The sequence below is a fragment of the Parasteatoda tepidariorum genome, chromosome 6 (genome assembly GCF_043381705.1).
Source record: "Parasteatoda tepidariorum isolate YZ-2023 chromosome 6, CAS_Ptep_4.0, whole genome shotgun sequence".
Taxonomy (NCBI): domain Eukaryota; kingdom Metazoa; phylum Arthropoda; class Arachnida; order Araneae; family Theridiidae; genus Parasteatoda; species Parasteatoda tepidariorum.
Genome location: NC_092209.1, coordinates 30,207,345 through 30,229,198, shown reverse-complemented (window position 1 = coordinate 30,229,198; position 21,854 = coordinate 30,207,345). Strand labels below are relative to the sequence as shown.

The 21,854-nt window shown below is 29.2% G+C and overlaps 1 protein-coding gene across 6 annotated transcripts in view; it reads left to right on the top strand.

Moving 5' to 3' along the window:
• The first annotated feature begins 343 nt into the window (after positions 1-343).
• Positions 344-21,854, top strand: part of LOC107447606 (palmitoleoyl-protein carboxylesterase notum) — a 61,473-nt gene continuing 39,962 nt past the window's right edge. Inside the window, exons 1-2 of one of the 6 annotated variants that reach the window (XM_016062670.3) lie at positions 344-741; positions 18,535-18,819. In XM_016062670.3, the coding sequence (XP_015918156.1) occupies positions 18,545-18,819 (275 nt within the window). In that variant the 5' untranslated portion in view covers positions 344-741; positions 18,535-18,544. Of the gene's footprint in view, positions 742-12,273; positions 12,513-18,534; positions 18,820-21,854 lie in introns of those variants that run through there. The other 5 variants (XM_071182181.1, XM_016062823.3, XM_071182182.1 and 2 more) reach the window with 5 other exon arrangements.

Sequence of the window (21,854 nt, the reverse complement as noted above, 5' to 3'; positions counted from 1 at the left end):
GAATTAAATAGCTACTTTTGACTATTTTTATTTACAATTGATTTTTTTAAATTTTGATTTACTAGTCACAATTCACTATTTTTATCATAATAAATTTGTTACCGATTACTATTTATAGAACAAGTTACTTACATTCGTTTCACTTTACTAATTTTACTACTATTTCTAAATTTCATTACAATTTACTAATTTGATGCGCAATTTACTAAATGTTAGGAAATTACTATGTTGGGTTACTCCTAAATTGAGCATCGTAAAGGTTGCTCAGCAGTTGTCAAGCAATGTAAATTCAACAAGTAAATTTTTAAAGAATTAAGAAAAAGGAAGAGAATAATTTTTGCATTCTTCCCGTCGATTTTTTTCAATTTCTTTTTACTCTGTCCGCAGGGTGATCATCCATTCAACTTAACGAGCAGCTTTTATTTCCGATAATGGAAGTCTTTTTTTTCCTTTCGAAAGAAAGATGAAACACTTTTTTTTCCTCAAAGGTTTGGGGAACAATTACTCAAGTTGAAGTGAAAAAGGACGCTTTCAAAAGGAGCGCCATTGAGGAAAATGGGTTCTAATTGGCAGCCGCCGCCACAGAAAGAGTGGCAACCCTGCACAGCCTCAGAGGTAAGGAGAGAAGAAACCATCAGAATCAGAACACCTCTCTGAATCGAAAAGGGGAAGACATGAAAATTCTCCATCAAAATCCCCTCCTTTCGTTCTCTTCTCTCTAATTGGAATTTCCACAAGGAGGTAAGCATCTTCATCCTACTCATCTTCCGTAAATTGCCTAAAAAATAATCATAAAGTTAGGCACCATTTAAGAAAATATAATTTTTTTTATTTTTGTGTCATATTATAGTTTATATGAAATAAAAAATTTTCTTTTAGGTGTTCAATAAAAAAAAAAAAAAATTAAAATGAAAAAATTTAAAATAATATCAAAAATCTGATTTTGATAGAATGTTGGCTTAAAAAAAGAAGAAAAATATGCGAAAAGGTAATTAAGAAACATATGCCGAAGAGAAAATTAAACCTTAAATTCACATTTTAAATAAAGATATCTTAAAATTAATTTTCAAGTTTGAGACATTTAAAAAAAATTTTGGTGAAAAAAAAATTTTTTTGAAAAAAAAAAAAAAAAAACTTCTTTATACACTACATTTTAATCAAAAATAATACTTTAATGTTGCTGCGTCCTAAAAAAAATAAAGCAAAACAAAGGAAAACTCTTAAAAAAAAGGAAAGTCAGCATTCGTATTTCCTCCAAAAAGTAGAGTAAAATTAACTTCCACAGTTTTGCATGCTTTCTCTTGAATTTTTATATACTTTAGTTTTATATTGTGGAATAATTTGCAATCATTCTTTAACAAAACATAAAAGCATTTAAAGCTTTTACTTTAATTATACATTTTGAGCAAAAATCGAAAAGGAACTAAATATTTTGAGTAAACAATTCGATAAATGCGGGATTTCATAATCGTTTTCTAATTTAAATTTTTACCTTTTCTTCGATTTCTTTTTAAGCAAACGATTTGATAAATGCTATAATTTTTGGAAGTAGTTTTATTCTTTTCCCTTTAAAACTTTTATTTACTTTTTGTCTATTCAAATACAATTTGAGATATCAGTTGTATAAAGCTAATTTAATATATTAGTTGCTTGGTTATTATCTTTAATAACTTACTAACTATATTAAAACTGGTTTTTCATGAAAAATGTGAGTATAAAATTTGTTTTAGTTCTAACAGTGAGAGATAAAATAATTTTGTTCCTTTTGTTGAAAGCATAATTTATTTAAAAAAAAATTTATTATCAGTTGCTAAATTAAAGCATAAAATTATTATTTTTTAATTCAAAGACATTCATATTTGATTTAAAAAAAAAACTTAAACCTTAGAAAAAAATAAGTAGGTAATTATTTTTAAATAGTTCAATCTTCCATTTTGTTTGGTGTGCTTATATAATTTAAACATCCTTTTAACTAAACATAAATAAAGTCACCTTTGTTACACCAGCGAAATGAAAATGATCCTTAATACAGTATTTACTTTGATAAGGATAGATAATGTGTCACACAAGGAAGAACTTTTATTCTAATTGTCGTATTTTTGTATGCAATGTTTCAGTGGTCGGGTAAGAAAATACAATTAACTTAATTAGATATTGAAATTGAAAACAAGAATATAGTTTTAATTTACATGAATGAAACATAGTTTTTTTTTAAAATTTATTTATTTTCTTATTTATTTATTTACTTATATATTTATTTTCTTACTTAATTATTTATTTTCTTACTTATTTATTTATTTTCTTACTTATTTATTTTCTTATTTATTTATTTACTTATATATTTATTTTCTAACTTATTTATTTATTTGCTTATTTATTTATTTACTTACTTATTTCTTTTGCGTTTTAACCACAATACCACAGCTGATAAAAAAATATTGTTTACAAGGGGAAACTAGTTTACCTCTGAAACAAATGCTTCTAATAATTATTTCTTTTTATTCAGTTAAGCAATGTTTGAAAATTCATGCAATTCAAAACTCTTTACGTCATATTACTCTGTACAATTTGGAGTATCGAAATACAAAATCCGAAGAAAAAAAAATCTATAAAATCGTTGCCGACAAAAAGAATTTAAATAAATTTTTTAATCAAACTTCGTATTAATTTTACATTTGGTGTTCTGTAATTACTGGTCTTAATAGATATTTTTGAGTGCTTGTCAGAAATTAACTTAACTGTGTATACACATTAGGGATTGCACATTAATATTAATGCGAGGAAGAGTAAAAAAAACTATCAAAATCTGTGAAATCACTGGAGAACAAGTTGAGATCAAAAACAACTAAACCAATGTCATTATTTGATGAAACTTGAAGGGGTTTCCAATGATCACTTTTCAATTTCGTACTGTTTCCTACGGTAATAAAACAAGTTTTAGTGTTTTATGCCCTGCCTTCCTCAATGGGGATTTATTAGATTTCGATAACATTTTTGTTTTTACCTTGCTTAAATGTTAGTTTGTGCGTAGCTAATTTCTTTTTTTGACTAAGATTCCAAAATACAAGGATATATATAAAAAAATGGTAACTATGGAACAACTTACAATGCACGTGACGTTAATATTGTATTTTATACATATAGATCATCTTTGTTCGCTTACCTAACGTATTTTCAATGAAATACTCACGAAATCTACTAGGAAATTTTTTGTTTTTGTCAAATGTGTACAGTAGCATAATCTTGTTGGAAAACACAATTTGATCTTCGCAACAGTCTGATCATAGCAGAAAATATTGTTTTATTAAGAGTTTGCCGCTATTGTTAATTACCACATAAATTATGCTAGTAATGCTTCATCACTTTAGATTTGAGTACGTCAAAACGAATGATTGCAACCTTTATCACTTAAGTAATCATGACTTTATGACTTTAGTGATTAAAATCACTCATTTAAATCACCAGTTAGTGATTTGTTCGGAGGTGCAAATTACTAACCGGGAATCGAACTAAGGCTTCCTACTAATTTGAATAGTCAGTGATTTGAACCCGTGAATCTTAATCTCTAAAGTAAGCTTATTCTAGTTATTCGAATCACGGTTTATTTTTTCGCTCAACTTAAGGCTGGTGGAATGAAGCAGGGCTCGAAATGAACTACGTCCATATTATTCAAATATTATCAGCGTTATTCGAAATATTATTCAAAATGACGATGATAATCAAAACTTTAATTAAAAAGTTACCGGTTGTGCTAAAAATTGAGCTTAGCAAACTTTTTAAAAATCTATAAGAATTATTCATGCTAGCCCTCTACACCCAAATATACTAAGAGACTAATATATCGGATGTAAAATATTCAATGAAATTTGATTCGTCCAAAACTTTATTATCCATCTTTTTTTAACGCTATTTATTGATTTCTCTCAATATTTAAATATCGTAAGGTTCGCCTCCACTCTTTGGATTCTTCATTCAAGAATTATTAATTTAATTATCTCAAGAATTATTAGCTATTAAATTTGTGGGAAAAAATACAATGCGGGACGCTCTACAGGCGGCAGTAATGCAGCTACAGAGTTGAAATTCGACACTCTAAAAGGACCATTTTTGTTAATGAAGTTAACACAATTTTTTTTTTCGACAATCCGATTTTTTTTTTTTTTTAATTAATGCATAGTTAAGTGATTTTTCCTCGCGAATTTATTCTCGCTCTTTTTGCTTCACCGTACTATTTGCTGTGTTGCGCGAAATTTATAAGACTTAACTTGAGATTGCAAACACAATAAATTACGGTCTATAAGTAAAATACGGTCTATAAATAAATACGGTCAATAAAAAAAGGTCTACTGGAAAATGTGCTTGAAGTTCGATGGAATAAAAAATTTTAATATTCATCTATTCAAATATAATCTTAAATATCTTTCAAATATAAACTTGATAAAAAAAAAATTTTTTTTGAATTTCAAATTAGTTCGAAATTTATTGTAGCTTTAAGTGCTTTTTTAGTAATTTTTTTTGTCGAAAAAGGTATCTTTTTTGAGATATTCATTTTAACAGCTCGCTCTTGACTTGATGTCGTAAGTTCCAAATCGCCTTTAAAAATTATCTTGTACAACATATGAACTTTAATGGTAACAAAGCCGAATGCACAGCCATAATTGTATTTAAATTCTTCACCCCTTCTTCCAAGCCTTGCACCTTAATTAGCTTTAAAAAAAATATTAATCAATTTTTTTCGCCGTTTAACAGATGCCCGAGTGGAAGTACTTTGATTTCAATTTTAACTATTTTCAAGAAGTGACTGCGTAAGTTCTAAGGTTTCCTCTGTATAGAACTTCAGTAATAATTTAAAATCTGTCCGGCAGTCATAAAATACACAAACCAAAGAAAGTATGAATTCGGAGCATTTTAGCAGAGCAGGCAGCGGAAGTAATAAAATTTCTGTGAGACAAAATAGAAAACCTATCCGAATGCTCCATAACGTACTGTACTACTTCCTCAAGCATCTCTGGAGCCCTAACTTGAGTAGTGTATAATACTTTTATTTTTATAAACTTTGTTGAACAACCGACCTAATATTGTATAATTTACAAAAAAAGAGCAAGTTCAGTCATAAATAATTTTTATTAAAGTATGCGGTACTATAGCACTGTTTGTGTTAAAAATTTCTACAGCCATTTTAGATAGGATATAAAATAAATATAAATAATATCTCCGTAACTAAGTTTTTATTTTTGTAAAAATACAAAATTATACTGAATAACCTATAGCTAATTATTCAACACTATATAAATTATTACTTAAGATAACCAAACAAAATGAATAAAACTTATAGTGTTATCAAAAGATGGAGAAATACTCGAGTTTACTTTGCCACATAAAAGAAATATAAATATAGATTATACATCGATAAATAATGAGTGCTTCATTGTTTTAATAGTTGTTTCAAGGCGAAGTTTTTGTTTACTATATTTTTAAATAAAATATTTAAACTTAATTGAAAATTTTACTTAACATTTTCAATAAGGCTTTTAAAAAAACTGACTATCCTTGTTCTCTTGTTGTTTAGTGCTTGATCATAGTCAGTCAAATGAAAATTATTCGCGACTTGAACTTAAATGCTTGCTAATTACCTAAGGACCTTGCAAGTCGGAATTACAATAAAAGATTCCAATCTAGCTATTTAGTTGAAAGAAAATAAATTTTAATAACTAAGAAGTTCAAAGTGATTACTCATGTTTAATTTAATTCTAAAAAAATAAGAAAACTCAATTATGCGTGTAGAAGCTATGGAGTATAGCGTAATTCTGGTCTGCAATAAAATAAAATACTGTAATTAAATACTTGCGAGTGACCTCATCGTTGGTAAATCGTAGCATTTGTCGATTCATAAGCCGATCAGGTTCGGCACACACGCGTGACGTCATTTTCAGGTATCCAATTAAATCACATGATTAGGTATAATCACTTCACTTCTTCTCGAGTTGCAAGTATCCAGTTAAAAGGAATTAAATTCTTACAAAATTGTTTGATGTAAAACTAACATAAAATATCGTCTGTTAAAAAAACAAAATACTTTTAATTTTTTCTCTCATAATCGTCTGCATCATTAGTGATAGCGTATTTTCAAAGTTACGACCGCAAATCGCGAAACAGTTTAGCGAACTGAATTCCCTTTTCTTACCTCACGAAACCACAATTCCTATGAGGAAAGAACTATTCAATCGGCCATCGAGGGAGGTGAATTCTTCTCCCAACCACAAACATCATTAGGAATAATTTAAGAACTCATCCCCGTAAGAGAAAGAACTCGAAAACTGAAACAATAAAAAAGAAGCAGGCAACATATTAATAATTTGCGGGCTCATAACAATAATACTTACGGAAAAAAAAAATATATATATAAAAATAAATAGAAAAAAAAAGTAATGTGGAAGTAGGAAAAATCAAATGTCAGATTGTGAGCAGCTGTGTTGGCGGTGCGCGCGCGTAATTAAAGGGGGGTGTTGCATAGTTCCAAGACCATGATGCTGAGTCGGGATCGTTTGATGGGGAGGAACATTCGACTGGGGGGAAGCGTGGGAGGGGTTCTCTCATCCATCAAGCTAAACTACCTGCGTTTTCACGTGACAACGATGTACAATCATCGAAAGAATCTCATCATGCGGCTTTTCATTTAGGATTATTCCCTCTCTCACCCCCCTCTCTCTCTCTACTTCATTGATGATGATCATCAACAAGATTTCTCCTTCCACTCCTCCCTCACTTATCTCCCCATCTCCTTGGAATATGAAACTACATTCCTATTGGAGTTTTAAGAAGTTTTCTTTCATCTATTCTTCGAATATCTTAGATTTTTCAATAAAGTATGATTCGTTAACTGTTACAGTTCTTAAAAAAGTTATAAATATTTAAAAGCTCATTAAATTATTAAATAAAAACATTATTCAATTTATATTATCAAATACATTTTTCCCTCTGTATGCTTTATCTCTTAATTTAATGAGTTTATATTCTCATTAGAGTTTTTGTGACCTTTATTTCTTCAATATTTTGAGTTTATTAGATATTTTTAAGAGAATGTTCGATAAAATACGATTCGTTAATTGTCGATGTTCCTAATAGGTTAGAAAAATTTATAAGTTCATTTCATTATAAAATTTAAAAATTAATCAATTAATAACCACATTTTCCCCTTTATTCTATTTATTTCTCTGAAATTTGAAATTATATTCTCGTTGGAATTATAAACCTTTCCTTCATCAATTCTTAGATTATTATAATTATTTCCTTTTAAGAAAATATTGGATAAAGTTTGATTTCTAGTTAACTGCTTCAGTTCTTAATATTTTAATTATTTAAATTATAATTTAATTATCATTAAATAGAAGAATTACTCAATTAGTTATTTATATTTCCCCTCTTTTTCTGCTTATATTTTTGGAACATGGAACTAAAATCTCACTGAAGGTTTTATAAAGTTTTTTTCCCATCAATTCTTCAACTTTCGTAGATTTTTTTCTCTCTTTTTAAGATAATATTCTAAGTTTGATCATTAGTTAAGTGCTTCAGTTCTCAATAGGTTATAAGTGTTTAAAGTTTCATTTAATTATTGATTAAACAAAATTATTCGATTAACAGTTTGCATTTCTTTCTGCTATCTGTTTATCTTTATCTCATTGGAATACGACACTAGAATTTCATAGGAATTTTTAAAATTTTCTTTCATCAATTCTTCGAATTTCTTCGATTTTTTTTCTAATAAAATATATCGTATCAATATTATTTAGAAAATATTTATTTAGAAAATTTCATTTACTTATTGATTAAACAGAAGAATTATTCCATCAATAATCCTCCTTTCTCCCTCTTATATCTTCATTTCCTAAAAATTTTGAACTACGTTCTCATTGAATTTTTTTTATAAAGTTTTATTTCATTAATTCTTCAAGTTTCATGTATTTTTTTACGAGAATTTTCTATAAATTTTGATCATTAATTAAGTGTTGCAGCTCAAATTAGACTATAAGTATTTAAAATTTCATTAATTATTGATTAAACGAAACAATTATTTGATTAACAAAATTCTCACTTCCCTCTCTTATCTCTTTATCTCATTGGAATATGAATCAAGAATTCTCATAGATTATCACAGGAATTTTTAAAACTTTCTTTCATCAATTCTTTGAATTTCTCCGATTTTTTTGCATTAAAATATATTGTATCAGTCTTATTCAGAAGTTTGTAAAAATTCTTACTATATTATAAACATTTAAAAGTCCATTTATTGATTAATAGATTATTCAATCCTCCTTTCTCTCTCTTCTTTCTTCATTTTCGTGAAATTCTAGATATCAATGAAGGCTTCAAAATATTTTCTTTAGCTTTAATTTTTTTTAAAAAGTTTATTCATTAGTTAGTTGTTAAAATTCTTAGTTCATTGAAATTATTAATTAAGCAGCAGAATCATTCCATAATATATATTTTTATCGATATATATTTTTATTTTTTTTTAGAATATGAAACTAAGATTATCATTGATTATCATGTAGCTTTTTTCCAACTTATTATATTTTCGCATAAAATTATCTAATTTATTAATTTATTACAATTTTTATGTATTTTGTAATAACTCACAGCATATACAGACCCTGCCTAAATTATTGCACGCACTATAAGAGCCTATGTAAAATCTTAATTATCGAGTGATACTATACAGATTTATTGTTTTTGAGCGACTGAAACCGGTTTGTACTTGTTTACGTTCGTGTATAAATTGGGGAAGTTAGACAATATATAATATAAATTCAACAATTGGATAAATTAGATGATATATTATATAAATCATATATTATATATAATATATCAGGTATTATATTAGTATATTATAATAATTACACCAAATTATTAGATGCACTGTAGTGTTGCATGTTTTGCACGAGTTTATATGCAATACTCTTATATTTAAACATAAATGTAATGGGTTTTTATATAGGAGATTTTTTTATATTCCTCCCATTTGCATTTATTTTTAACGTATTGCATTACAATGATAACCAATTAGTACACGAATATAAGAAACTTTAAACCGGTTTTAACCACGTAAAAACTCTAAAGTTGTAGAATATCATCTGATAATTGAGATTTTACGTAGAATCTTATATTGCGTCTAATAGTTTAACCAGGGACTGTATTAGATAGACTCGTATTTGAACTATTAACTCGATAATTCTTTCCTTTAATTCCCATTCCGTAATAACAAACATGTAACTAGAAGGAAAAAAATCTATTGCTCCAAGCATTTTTTTTTTCTTTTATTGTTCGTGAATTATTAAATATAAAATTCTATCTTTCAGAGCGTTTTTTCTTCAATACCGCTCGATTTTGTTTTAAAAATAAATGTAAGGAAAATCTGCGATCTACGTTAATTACATTAGCGGCATACTTCAAGCTGTTACATTTTTAGTTCAATCAGACAAGAACTGAAAGAGTTAGTTATCAAGTCTCCAGTTTAATACGGCACTATTTACTTTTTTACGCATGCGCATATATGCATTTAAAATTTTACTGTATTAAATTACTAGGTCAAAAACATGCGAAGTTAGCAAATATATGTATTATGAGATTTATAAATTAGCTTAGGAAAAGAGGCCTTAAATAGTCGATTATGATTTTTAAGCAAATTTATATATTATGCAATTTATAAATTAGCTTAGGAAAAGAGGCCTTAAATAGTCGGTTATAATTTTTAAGCAAATTTATGCGTTATGCGATTTATAAATTAGCTTAGGAAAAGAGGCCTTAAATAGTCGGTTATTATTTTTAAGTAAATTTATATATTATGTGATTTATAAATTATCTTAGGAAAAGAGGCCTTAAATAGACGGTTATAATTTTTAAGCAAATTTATATACATGATTATGCGATTTATAAATTAGTTTAGGAAAATAGGCCTTAAATAGTCGGTTATAATTAAGCAAATTTATGTATTTTGCGATTTATAAATTAGCTTAGGAAAAGAGGCCTTAAATAGACGGTTATAATTTTTAAGCAAATTTATATATTATGCAATTTATAAATTAGCTTCGGAAAAGAGGCCTTAATAGTCGATTATGATTTTTAAGCAAAAATAAGTTTTTAATTGCAATATGGATACATACCCTTAGAATCTACCACCACCTGTGACTAGAATATGAAAGGGGTATAAAAAAAAAGGTCCTTTCCGTATAATCACACCTGTGGAAGGAGAACCCCATGACATTTACGGAAGTAACAAGTTCAAGAAATTTCATAAGTATGTTCCTCTAATCCAAAATTTTTTGCTGCAGTTTCAAACAAAATATTTGTTTAAATTAAAATTATGGCCAAAATGGTGATCAGAAGTTTGTTCCCTCCTATAGAGCAAAATTAGGAAATTTTGCCACTCGCGATTCGCCAGTTTTTAACACTTTTTTTAAAAGAAAATTTAAAACTATATTAAAAACTATTGATATTAATTATGTGAGGCATTTCCTTTGAAACATTTTTTTTAATATTATTTTTCTATTTTTTTAAATTATTTATTATTTTTTATTATTTTTTCTATTATTTTTTATTATTACTTTTTGTTATTCTATTAGATACAGTCTTTTGAAAGTGCGTAAAACTACAAATATTACTGTTTATTTGTACTAAAAATTACTTGTGATTATTTAAAAAAAACTTGTTAAATTAGAACGTTCTCTTTACCCCCCCCCCCTTAAAACGTTCTATTCACAACTGTTTCCCATTGATTTATATCAGACATAAATATCTTGTAAGACCACGGGACGACTTGTTAAATGTATTTTACTGAAAATTGTAAAGTAGTGTTGCATTTTGGGTTAAAAAGAAGAATGGCTCTTTTTAAGAGCCCTCCTTTGGAATCTCTTTGTGGAATGTTTAAGCCATCTCTTTACACCCGTTTAGCTCTCATTGTATGCACACATACACCCTAGGTGGTCTCATTAAACATCTCAACCTTCATGAAACGGCAGGGTGCTTCTGTCCCCAGGTGTTATGAGCACAAATCCTCTTTAAGTTTACTTTTTCTCTTCCCCTTCATACATACTTCCAAGCGATAATTTTCATGGAGCTTTCAGAGGAAGCCAGCCATCAATGGAACAGCTTATAAAAAAGAGTTTGCTCGTCTAAATAAATTTATTGATCACCCAATAAATAAAAGCACATATGCATTTATTTCTTTACGTGTTTTGAGCTATATTTTGAAAGTATTAAAACCGGAATTACAGCAGAAGTTTCGATGAATTTTTTACAATTTTAATTTGATAAAGAACATTTTTTGCATCCATATGTAGGAATCACGGAACCTGAAAGAAAAAGTAACAAAGAACGAACCAGAAAAAGGGAGTTGAAAAAGAAAGCATCAAATAAAAGCACTGCTGTAACAATGAAATAACATGAATTTAATGACAGACTTTAATGACCGATTTTATTTAATATAATTCAATGCCTCTTCTTCGTTTTTTTTTAAAAAAAATAATTCATATGCAACGTTTTATTTGAAGGTTTTAAAAATGAACTTTCAATATTATGTATTTTTGTTTAATTGGAAACATGCAAGTAACGTCATCATAGATATTTGTATCGTGTCATTTGTCAATTCAGAAACCAATCAGGTTAGACTCCCCCGTTTGACGTCGCTTACAGGTAGCTAATTAAATTTCATTTTAATCTCATGGTTTGGCATAATCATTCAATTTCTTTTCGAGTTGCAAGTACCCAATGGCATATAATACAATTATATAATACATTTAATAGTAATACTATACATAATGGATCAATTTAAAATAGTCTATCAGAAAGTTAATCTTGCGATAAGTGAAAAATATTGACAAACATTTAAGAAAACATTCTGATTTAAGTCTATATATGCAATTTACAAAAAAAAAAAAAAGAAAGATTAACAAAGATTTTATTAGTGTTTGTCTTCTCAAATATTACTTCAACCTCTGGCAAATCGCAATTAATTAGCTCAATCTATTTTGGTGTTTAAGTCAAAATTGGTAATTATTCCAATACTGATAATTTAGTCAGGTAAAGGCTGCTGACTTCTTGGAAGTGGGCGCTTTCTGACTTCTTCCATACAGTAGCTCTTCATTATGCGATGCAATTGAACAAATACTGGGGGGAATTTTAACAATTTTTCAAGGTGCAGACATTTCTCCACCCTACCTGGGAGGGTGCTTTCTTCACCTATACCTTCCAGCTACAAAGCAGACAAAATTTATGTTTACATCCGCAGTCGTTTATCTTGATTTGACTGACTTTGTTCCGCATCATTGACTAACTGACCGGCACCTGACACACCCAGTCAACCCCCCAAAGGGTGCACCCAGTCGAAGAAACGAACATTTTTTTGGAGACAGAGAAAGTGGTTGGATGATATTGCAGAGATTTGGAGCGTCGTGTTTGTCCGAATTTTATTTAGGTTTCTTGAATATTCTCAGCGGTTGGGTGTTGCAGATATAAAGGTAGGAACTTATTGTTCTTAGTTCAATTTTTACATCATTAATTCCATTTTATTCGATTGTTATATATCATTGATTAAATTGTAGCAAATAAGTCACCAGAATCTAAAAACTCCTTAAGTATCTTTTTAAATCTGGAGTAAATTTGGTTACTTTTTGCGTCATTGATTCAATTGTATATTTTTTTGGCGTAATTGATTCAGTTGCATTCAATTTGCTATGCCAGTGATTCAGATATATTTGATATTTTGCTTCAATGATTCCATCGTATAGAAAATTTATTCGAAAAAAAAAAAAAAAACTCAAATAATTTAATTTATAGAGGGGAGAAAATGGTTGTTTATATCTAATTTGTTCAATCGTTATTAGAATATTTTTACGTTATTGATTCAATTGTAGATGAAATGTCACATGAATCTGAAAAAAAAAAAAAAAAAAAACACCAAATGACTTTGTTAAAATTGTGACGGGATTATATTTATATACATTTGTTTCTTTCTTCTTCTTTTTTTTGTTTTTTTTTTTGTCATTGACTTAACTGTAATACATTGATTCAACTGTGTCATCAGCAATTGTATAAAGGAAGTCGCACAGCTAAATTAAAGGGTAAGGGGGAATATAATGATAAATTATGATTTTCAGATGGGCAATGAGATGTTTCTATGTTTTGAACTGTTTTCTGGATTTACAGTTTCTGAAACTTTTATGGTACCTATATGGAAAAATACTAAAGAATAAAAATTTGATGCCTTTGAAGGAACTGTAATACACAATTGATTTATAAAATGTCTTTAAAAAGGGAGTTATTAAAAACCTTTTCTACATACAAATTTTTATTCAGTTTGTTGTCTGTTACCAAGAAAAAAAAAAGTAATATTCACGACGTGGTAAACTTACACTGGTTGTGTAGAGTTAAAGCGTTACTTGCCGTGCTGATAGAAATTAGTTTTCGTCGAACGAATACACCACGATGGTTAGTAAAGATAAAAGTTCATATATGTTTTTTAAAAAATTACACTTGTATTACTTTTTAAAAAATTACTGTACTTGAATTACACAATTTGTACAATAATATTTTAAATTTTATATACATTTATCCCTTTGGCGCAGATGGGACATCGGTGTCCCTTTTATACATTTTTTATGATTCTTTAATTAAAAATAAAAATATATTTTGGTATATTTTAACTATAAAAACAGTCTAATAGTTACTAATCGAATCTATTAGATTCTCGGGATTACATTGGTTTTAAAATACAAAACTTAAAAAAGTATTTAAAATCCAAAAAAAAAAAAAAAAAAGTAAAACGTAGAAGTAGTTTTTCTTTATTCATATTCAAAAATTTATCAAAAATTCATTTTGTGATTGTAAGAAATTTCAATGATGACTTACTATTTCTCTTAGATATAAATAACTGCAAATAAGTGCAAATTAGAAAAATTATTGTTTTTATTTAGGCCATGTGTGAAAAATGTTATCAAAAGGGGACACAAGCATCCGATGCTTTATTTCATAACCAAAAATTATTAAAGTGCTAAATATAACATTTTTCATTTATTTTGACTGAACTTAACAAAATAATGAACAAAGTATGAAAAAATAATTAATGAAAATTCTGTATCAAAGGGTTAAAAACCTATCAACAGTATTGTTCACTACTATAGTATTGTTAATACTAAAAGATCGATATAGTTTATTGCTGTGGTGCTGAACGCATATTAACGACTGAAACAGAGAAAAAATTTGGTGGCTGTGAGAGTAGACATAGGACCGCACAGTGTTTATGGGTTAAATTATTCGACTGTGTGTTTTGTAATTTATGACTAATTTGTGTCTTTTTCACAAACTGTAAAATCTCGATATAACGACTACGGCATATTACGAGAAGTCTGCCATTACGAGCATTTGAAGTAACGAAAATTTTATATTTATAATGAATTAAAAACTACTAGCCTTCTGCTATATATTTTTCTGCTGTTTAAATTAGCCAAAGCAAGCAAAGAAGGACAAATTGAACGACATTATTATTTATGCCCATTAATACAACAAAGCGAAAAGTGAACATCATTTCATCTTATCATTTTCTTCTTCCAATCTTAATTCTTTTTGTTAATATGTTGGTAAGCTCTAGACAATTTATCTTCCTCCTCAGGAAATAAAAAAGATCTTTTGAATTTTTCAGGATTCCTGGTAGGAATCTCCTATTTGTTAGTTAAATATCTACCGTGCAGTTTAAGAAAAGACCATTGTGGGATAGGATTTTAGTAATCTGCGACAGTTCTGTTTTATTTCGAAACATAGCCATATATGCTTTCAAAACAATATAACAGCTTTTAAGCTTAAAGGTTAAACTCGTTGGGCAGAAATTTAATTCGTGTTATCTTTTAAGATACATATCGTAGAATTATTAAAAAAAAGGATTAAAATTTCGTAGTCTTACTGGAATCCTAGATTTGACGACAGATTTCGATAAATAAGGAGAACATTCGTTCTTGAAAAACAAAAACTATATGAAGTTGCAAGAGCATTGGATTTCATTGGACCACTAAAAATGGCACGTCTTATGCTGTCATGCCCTTAACAAATCAAATGCGAGATAAAGAATTTTTACTTTTATTTCGCCGTAGAAGAAAATCGTCAACAAGAAACAATATTTATTATTCTGAGTTTCTTTGAATGTGAACAGAACGGCGTATATTTGTCACGATTTTTAGATATCATTTTTATTAACTCTTATTATTTGTTAATCGATTGTACTATAAATTTTGTCTTACACATTTCACACGATTTAAGATATAACAAAAAGAAGGTAGGCTGCAATATCGTTTCAAGAGTTGGCGAAGTTGATATTCTTTCGCGCTGGAAGCATCTATTTAGAGTGCACTTGATGCAAAAAGGCCCTCTCCATAGGAATAATTATTTTTTTCTTAACTTACAACAGAGTATAACTTTGTAATCAACTGAATCAACAATAATTAACTGAAATCAACATTCATTTTTATCAACGACGTTAAAAACTTTTGTACACTATTACACTAATTTTTTTATTGCTATTTTAATGTTAAATACCTATATGTAATTGCTCATAGCTTCAAGCTCGCTATAACGATAATTCCATCTGCTATTGTGGATAGTCGTTATAACGAACTGCTACTTTATTAGTATGGATTCCAGATTCTGTAATGTTTCATGTTTTTAATATATAAAATTAAATGTGCTTGGTTTCATATTTTAAGAATATTTTTCGATTGAACTTTTTAATGAACAGGTTTGTTTATTTATTTATTACTCGCGTTGATCGATAAATAAATAAATAACCGCGCTGCAAATTAAAGAACTACCAGTTTTGCTTATTTTACCAGCACAGCAACGCCTCAATAGAACTTGAAAACAGCTTAAAACAGCGTTAGATTCTAAATTGTTTTTACTTCACTTAACATTTAAGAAACATTTATTTTGTTTTTCTCTCTACGCTGTGAATTTGAAGTATTTGCTGTTGTATGCTTTTCTAGCTAAGAGAGAGAGAAAGGCGAAAGAAAAAAAAAAGTGCTTACTTGTTTTATTTTGCTTCCTAGTTCAGCACTTATTGGACGGGTTTCGAACGAATGCTTAATTTTATTACCGACTCTTAATTTATTTTTCTTTGCCATTGTTTCTATACAAAATATTTTTTTACGCATTTTTTCCCCTTTGATTTTAAAAGTATCATTACAGTTCAAGAGATATATTCAACTTCAACTTTGTAACTTCAGAGTTTTTATAATATGATCTGGTCATGTACTAAAAACAACGTTTTATGTACAGTCTCAACACCTGCTTTCACAAGCAGGCTGTTCAGCATGTTATTATTATTCTTTATATATATATATATATATATTTTTTTTTAATGTTAGATTTTATTTTTTATAACCGGCTTTGAGCAGCTGACCCAATTACGAGTTTAATGGCTACCAATGTTTCAACCCCATAGCCTTGTAATTTTGTACTTAACCCAGAAGACATGGGAACTCCTCGATCAAGCAATGAGATAAAATAGTTTTAGTGGAGGACTTTCTTTTTGCTTTGACTAAACCGTATTTGCATTACACGGAAATAAAAACCACGAAACCTTCCACGGTTAACCCGAATGCAAGGAGATTCTCACCCATGATACGACTACTACTGAGAATATTTTATGTCAACACTGTGATCGGTGCAAGCTGGGATCTGAATTCATATCAGCCAACCACCGTTGGGATTCGAACCTCTGTTACCTCAGTGGAACGCTCTATCCTCTAAGCCACCGTAGCTCTTATTTTTATTATTTTATAACCGTCGTTGAACAGCCGACCAAATTTTGAGTTTACAGCTACCACTGTTCAACTCCGTAGCCTTATTTTGATCCTAATCCAAAAGACAAGGGGAACTCCTGAATCAAGTATAGGGAGAAATTTGCGCAGTCGCTTTACATAGAGAGGAAAACCACGAAAACTCCTCACGATTAGCTTGACGACAGGGGAACTTAAACTCATAATCCACCTACCTCTGAGGATTTTTTACGTTAGGATTGTGGTGGGTGTGAATCCGGTGGGGAATTCGTATCGACCAGGGATTCGAACCAGGGTCACCTCATTCGGAAGCGAGTGCTCTATCTCCTAAGCCACCACGGTTCTTATTTTTATTATTGAAAAATCAAAACTTTTTTTTTCTATTTGTTATAATCTATGACCTAAGTACAGCTCTTGAATTCAGTGGTAGCAACTGAATTTAAGTACAGCTCTTAAATTCAGTGGCTATCTACGTAGTTGGAGGCGCGATATAGCCAAGACTGGCTCTTGAGCCAAAAACCCAAACAACCAACCAAATTCAGTGGTCTTCATATTTCTAAGGTCTTGCAGAGAAAACAAGAAATGAAAACCACCAAAAACATTTAAAATAATCGAAACCATGGAATAACTATGTACTTATCGCTTACATGGACTATGTGTTGGCGACGGTTTTTCAGAGTAGACGGTTTTTCAGACTGAATGTATAAGATGTACTATCTAATTCATTATAAAATTTTAATGGAATAAATGAACTTTACTTAAATCGGTATCTTTCTAATTATTTAATAAACCTTACTTATAATATTAACTAAGTAAACTATGCTTATATCATTTGTATGCTAGCGAACTTGCCTTTATAATCTCTACTTGTCATACTATAATATCTACTTGGCACAAGTACCAAACAGAACTTAACTGTTCATGGATTGTTATTCAAGTTATTTCCTTGAATCCAAAATTATTCTTACTTAAATTCCACTTACTTCTACTTTTAAGTTGTGCAAATTTGATCAAATAATAAATGAAAAACACTTATAATTAAAATAATAATGATTAAATCTATTTCAAAAATTTATCACCGTACTTTCACCTGGTGTACTAAAACAGATTTATGGAAGTAACGCATTATTTTTATAGCAAGCACGACTATTTTTATTTCATAGCAAGCAGCATGGTTCTGCCTGCAGATTTGAAATACTGCGGCACAAAATACTCCTTATTTCAGAAAGAATTACTATTAACAATGCTTTAACATGTTTATTATTCATAGCTGTTATATTTTTCGTATTAGCCTCATATAATATATTAGTCTCATAACATTGGAAATTGCATGTTATTTTCATTATCGACACAATTGGATACTTGCAAGTGACGTCATCGTAGGCAAATCGTGGCATTTGTCGATTCACAAGACAATGAGGTTTGAATAACACGCGTGACCTCACTTTCTGGCTTCTAATTAAATCAGATTTAAATCACGTGATTATGCCTAACCACTTCACTTCTTTTCGAGTTGAAAGTACCCAATTCCCGATTCTACTGATTTAAAATAATTGTCACGTAAAATAACTGTCACCTCCAGGAATTAAATTGTTTTTCGAAAGATTGCTAGTAACATTTTTATGAAAACGTGCCTTATAATAAATGTTATACCTTATATCATTGAAAAAAAGAAATCCTGTTGCCATGTTCAAATTGAGTAATTCATAAACCATAGTCTTTCAGTGATGTATGTCATGCCCTGGTATTTTCCTCTGGTCTTATTCTCCTTCTTCGCCCGTACTTCTTCCACCCAGAGCTCACAGACATCCGGCAGTCGCCTCCCGGAACTGAAGGTGCTCCTCAACTCCCAGAGTCTATCGAGGATCAGTAATCCAGGTCTAGATCTTATCCGGCAATTGGTGCATGAACTGCACGAGTGCCGTACCAGCAAAGCACCGGCCATGAGGAAGGTTATGCTCTCCAATAAAACAGTTACCTGTAATGACGGATCCCCGGCAGGGTAAGTTAGTTTAGCATGTCCTTGGGTAATCTATTTTAACATATTTCTGCTGTATCACCTCGAATCGGTATTTTAATTTAGCATATGTATAGTTTAACTCCTAATGTGCAATCTTACTTTAATATTTCTGTTGTATTATCCTAATGGGTGATTTATTTTAACTTATTTCTGGTTTACTCCTAATGGGTGATTTATTTTAACTTATTTCTGGTTTACTCCTAATGGGTCATTTTTTTAAACATATTTTTGTTGCATTATTCTAATGGGAGATTTATTTAAAAATATTTCTGTACTATTATCTTAATGGGAGATTTATTTTAACAAATTTCTGTTGCATTATTCTTTTGGGTGGTCAAAGTCTTTTTCTTCTCAGTCAAAGTCATTGTCTTTTCAGCAATTTTCGGCTGACTTATTTTAAATGGGTGATTTATTTTAAAACTATCATTCCTAAAGTTATTTAAGTTTAAGTCAAATCAAAGTGCCTTTATGGAATTTTATTTCACGAAAACTATTCGGTTGATATTATATCTTGTATCGATTGTATTTTCAACCGATATTGTATCGATATTAGGTTCTTATAGTTAACTACGTACTTTAAAATAAAGAAAGAATTTTCATCTAATTCAAATTTTTTTTTTACCATTATTAAAATAAATAATAGAACATAAATGGAAAAATATAATAAATAATTATGAAACTTTATTCTATAATTATATTAGTATTTACGACATTTATAATTACCCGTAAAATTACTTGATTTCCTTAAATATTTCCAAAGGTATGGCTAAATATGCAAAAAGTTAGATTATCATTAAGGAATCTACACCTTCGACCATTCTCGTGACCAAACTATTAAGACCATATTTTAAAGTTCGCAGCTACCCTCCATATTTTGAAGATCAAAAATTCGACTCCGTCGTAAAAAGGTATGTTTATACAGAGAAAGTACTATGTGTATGATTTAATATCCTAAAATATCGCCTGTACCAATTAGCAAATTTAAGGTTATACCCTCGAACTATTAAGATTAAGTCTAGTACGTGAAAATTCGTTCATTAGATCAAAAGTTACTCAGGATGTTCCCTTTTTGGGCCCACTCTACAACAATTATTTAACTATTGCTGTAAAATTAATGAAATATTTAAAATTTTACAACTTTCTATTCAAAATGAAGCTAGATATTGTTGCTTACATTTTATTAATAGGTTTCATCGATTTTACACGGATTTTTTTTTATGAAATGGGTTCTCAATTCTTTATTTTTGAAGCCGTGGGCTTGATTTATAAAAATTATAATGCACGAATCTTATGGAATTTCTCCCACTTTCCTTAGATAAAATTGACCGAATTTCAAACGATTTTTTTTCTCTCCTTTTTTTAGTGCCACTTATTATCAAATATGGTCTCTACATTTTGCCGAAGATAAATACCATTAAGAAAATGTATAGAAAATTTCTAAAAGATCGGTATATTATTCGTGTTTACTCCAAAGTTACTTTTTTTCAAAGATTCTACGATAATCATTTCTCAATGTTTAAATTTCCTAAATTTTTTGATGAGAATTTTTTTAAATAGTGTCCCAATTTTTCTCAAATAATATTTTGCATGAGGTAATTTTATTCCTTTCTTTCTTTTCTTTTTTTTTCTTTGAGTGGTGATTTCGTTTCGGCACATATATCTATAATCATATTAGCTTCAATTGTAAAAAACAAATTAAAATTAATTATATTCAAGACAGAACTTTCCATGGTAATAATTTTTGTTGAGTGGGGATAAAGGAAAATCGAAATATTTAAATATTGGTTCTGTTCTAATGTGTTTGTTATACGACCTATTCGAATCTTTTTCGCCGATAAAGAGACAACACAGCTCATTATTCACTGACATGTAATTAGGCTCTGATCCCCCCTCTTCCTTATCTTATTTCTAGGTTGCTATAAAACTTTTTTTTTTCTGGAGGGGAAAAAAAGAAAGAAATTATAAAAAGGGGGATGAAGGAATCCATCAGACCCCCCCCCCTTCTCTCTTCTCGTTTTTTACATGAATGGGCGATGATCGGAAGCTAGGGTGGCGACTGCAGCCGCGTAATTACAAATTAATCGGCTTGCCGAAAAGGCGGCTTATTTATTTATCAGCTCGCCGACGAGTGACGAGAGATTGCGGGTCTCGATTAGGGCCTCAATGCGAGATTAGCGCACGCTGAGCGGCTTGCATTAAGTAATAAGACCGTTCGTTACGAAAGGGACTCTCTACAAATTTCTGAAATAAATTTTGAATTTCATTTATTTCTTTTTCTTTTTGTTTGCGGTGATTTCCCATTCTGGAGATTTAAAATTAAATTGAATTTTTAGTGCGAGTATTAGAAGTTATGGCACATTTTTCACGAGGGCGTAAGTCGTAAAAAGAGTAATATATTTCTGTGATTGTGGTACTACTTAATAAAATTCGGGAAACCTAATAATACCTATTAGAAAACAATACTTAGAAACAGACTACTGGAAAAATGTTAGCTTTCAAAAAATGTAGCTTAATACTATGTTTCTTAAGCACTCCATGCGTACCTAAATTTTCCTAAAATTGAACTTAAGTTTTTTTTTTTTAAAATCTAAAATTCTAATGCTCTTTTACTTGGAAAAATTATCCTCAGTTCTAAACTACCGATATTCTAAACATTAGTAACATATTCATGTAATGCATATATAAACCCATTACTTCGTTTTTGATATTTTGGTTGCCAAAAGTCCTTCTTTGCTAACTTTTTATAATCGAAATAAAATTTAAAAATTTAAATTACTTTACATTAATAAATTTTATTATTTGATAATTGAACTATTTAATTTTTTTTATAATTATTTAATTGCCATTTATTAATTAAATACAAGTTAAATGTACTTGGATCACAGAGCAATCAGAAAAGATCTACACAAGTTAGTTTACGAGTGATAACGATTTAATCTTTCCGAGGAGGAATGTATAGGGGAGAGTGGGGTCAATTGTAACATTTTTTACTTAACTATTTTTAACTAACAAAAAAT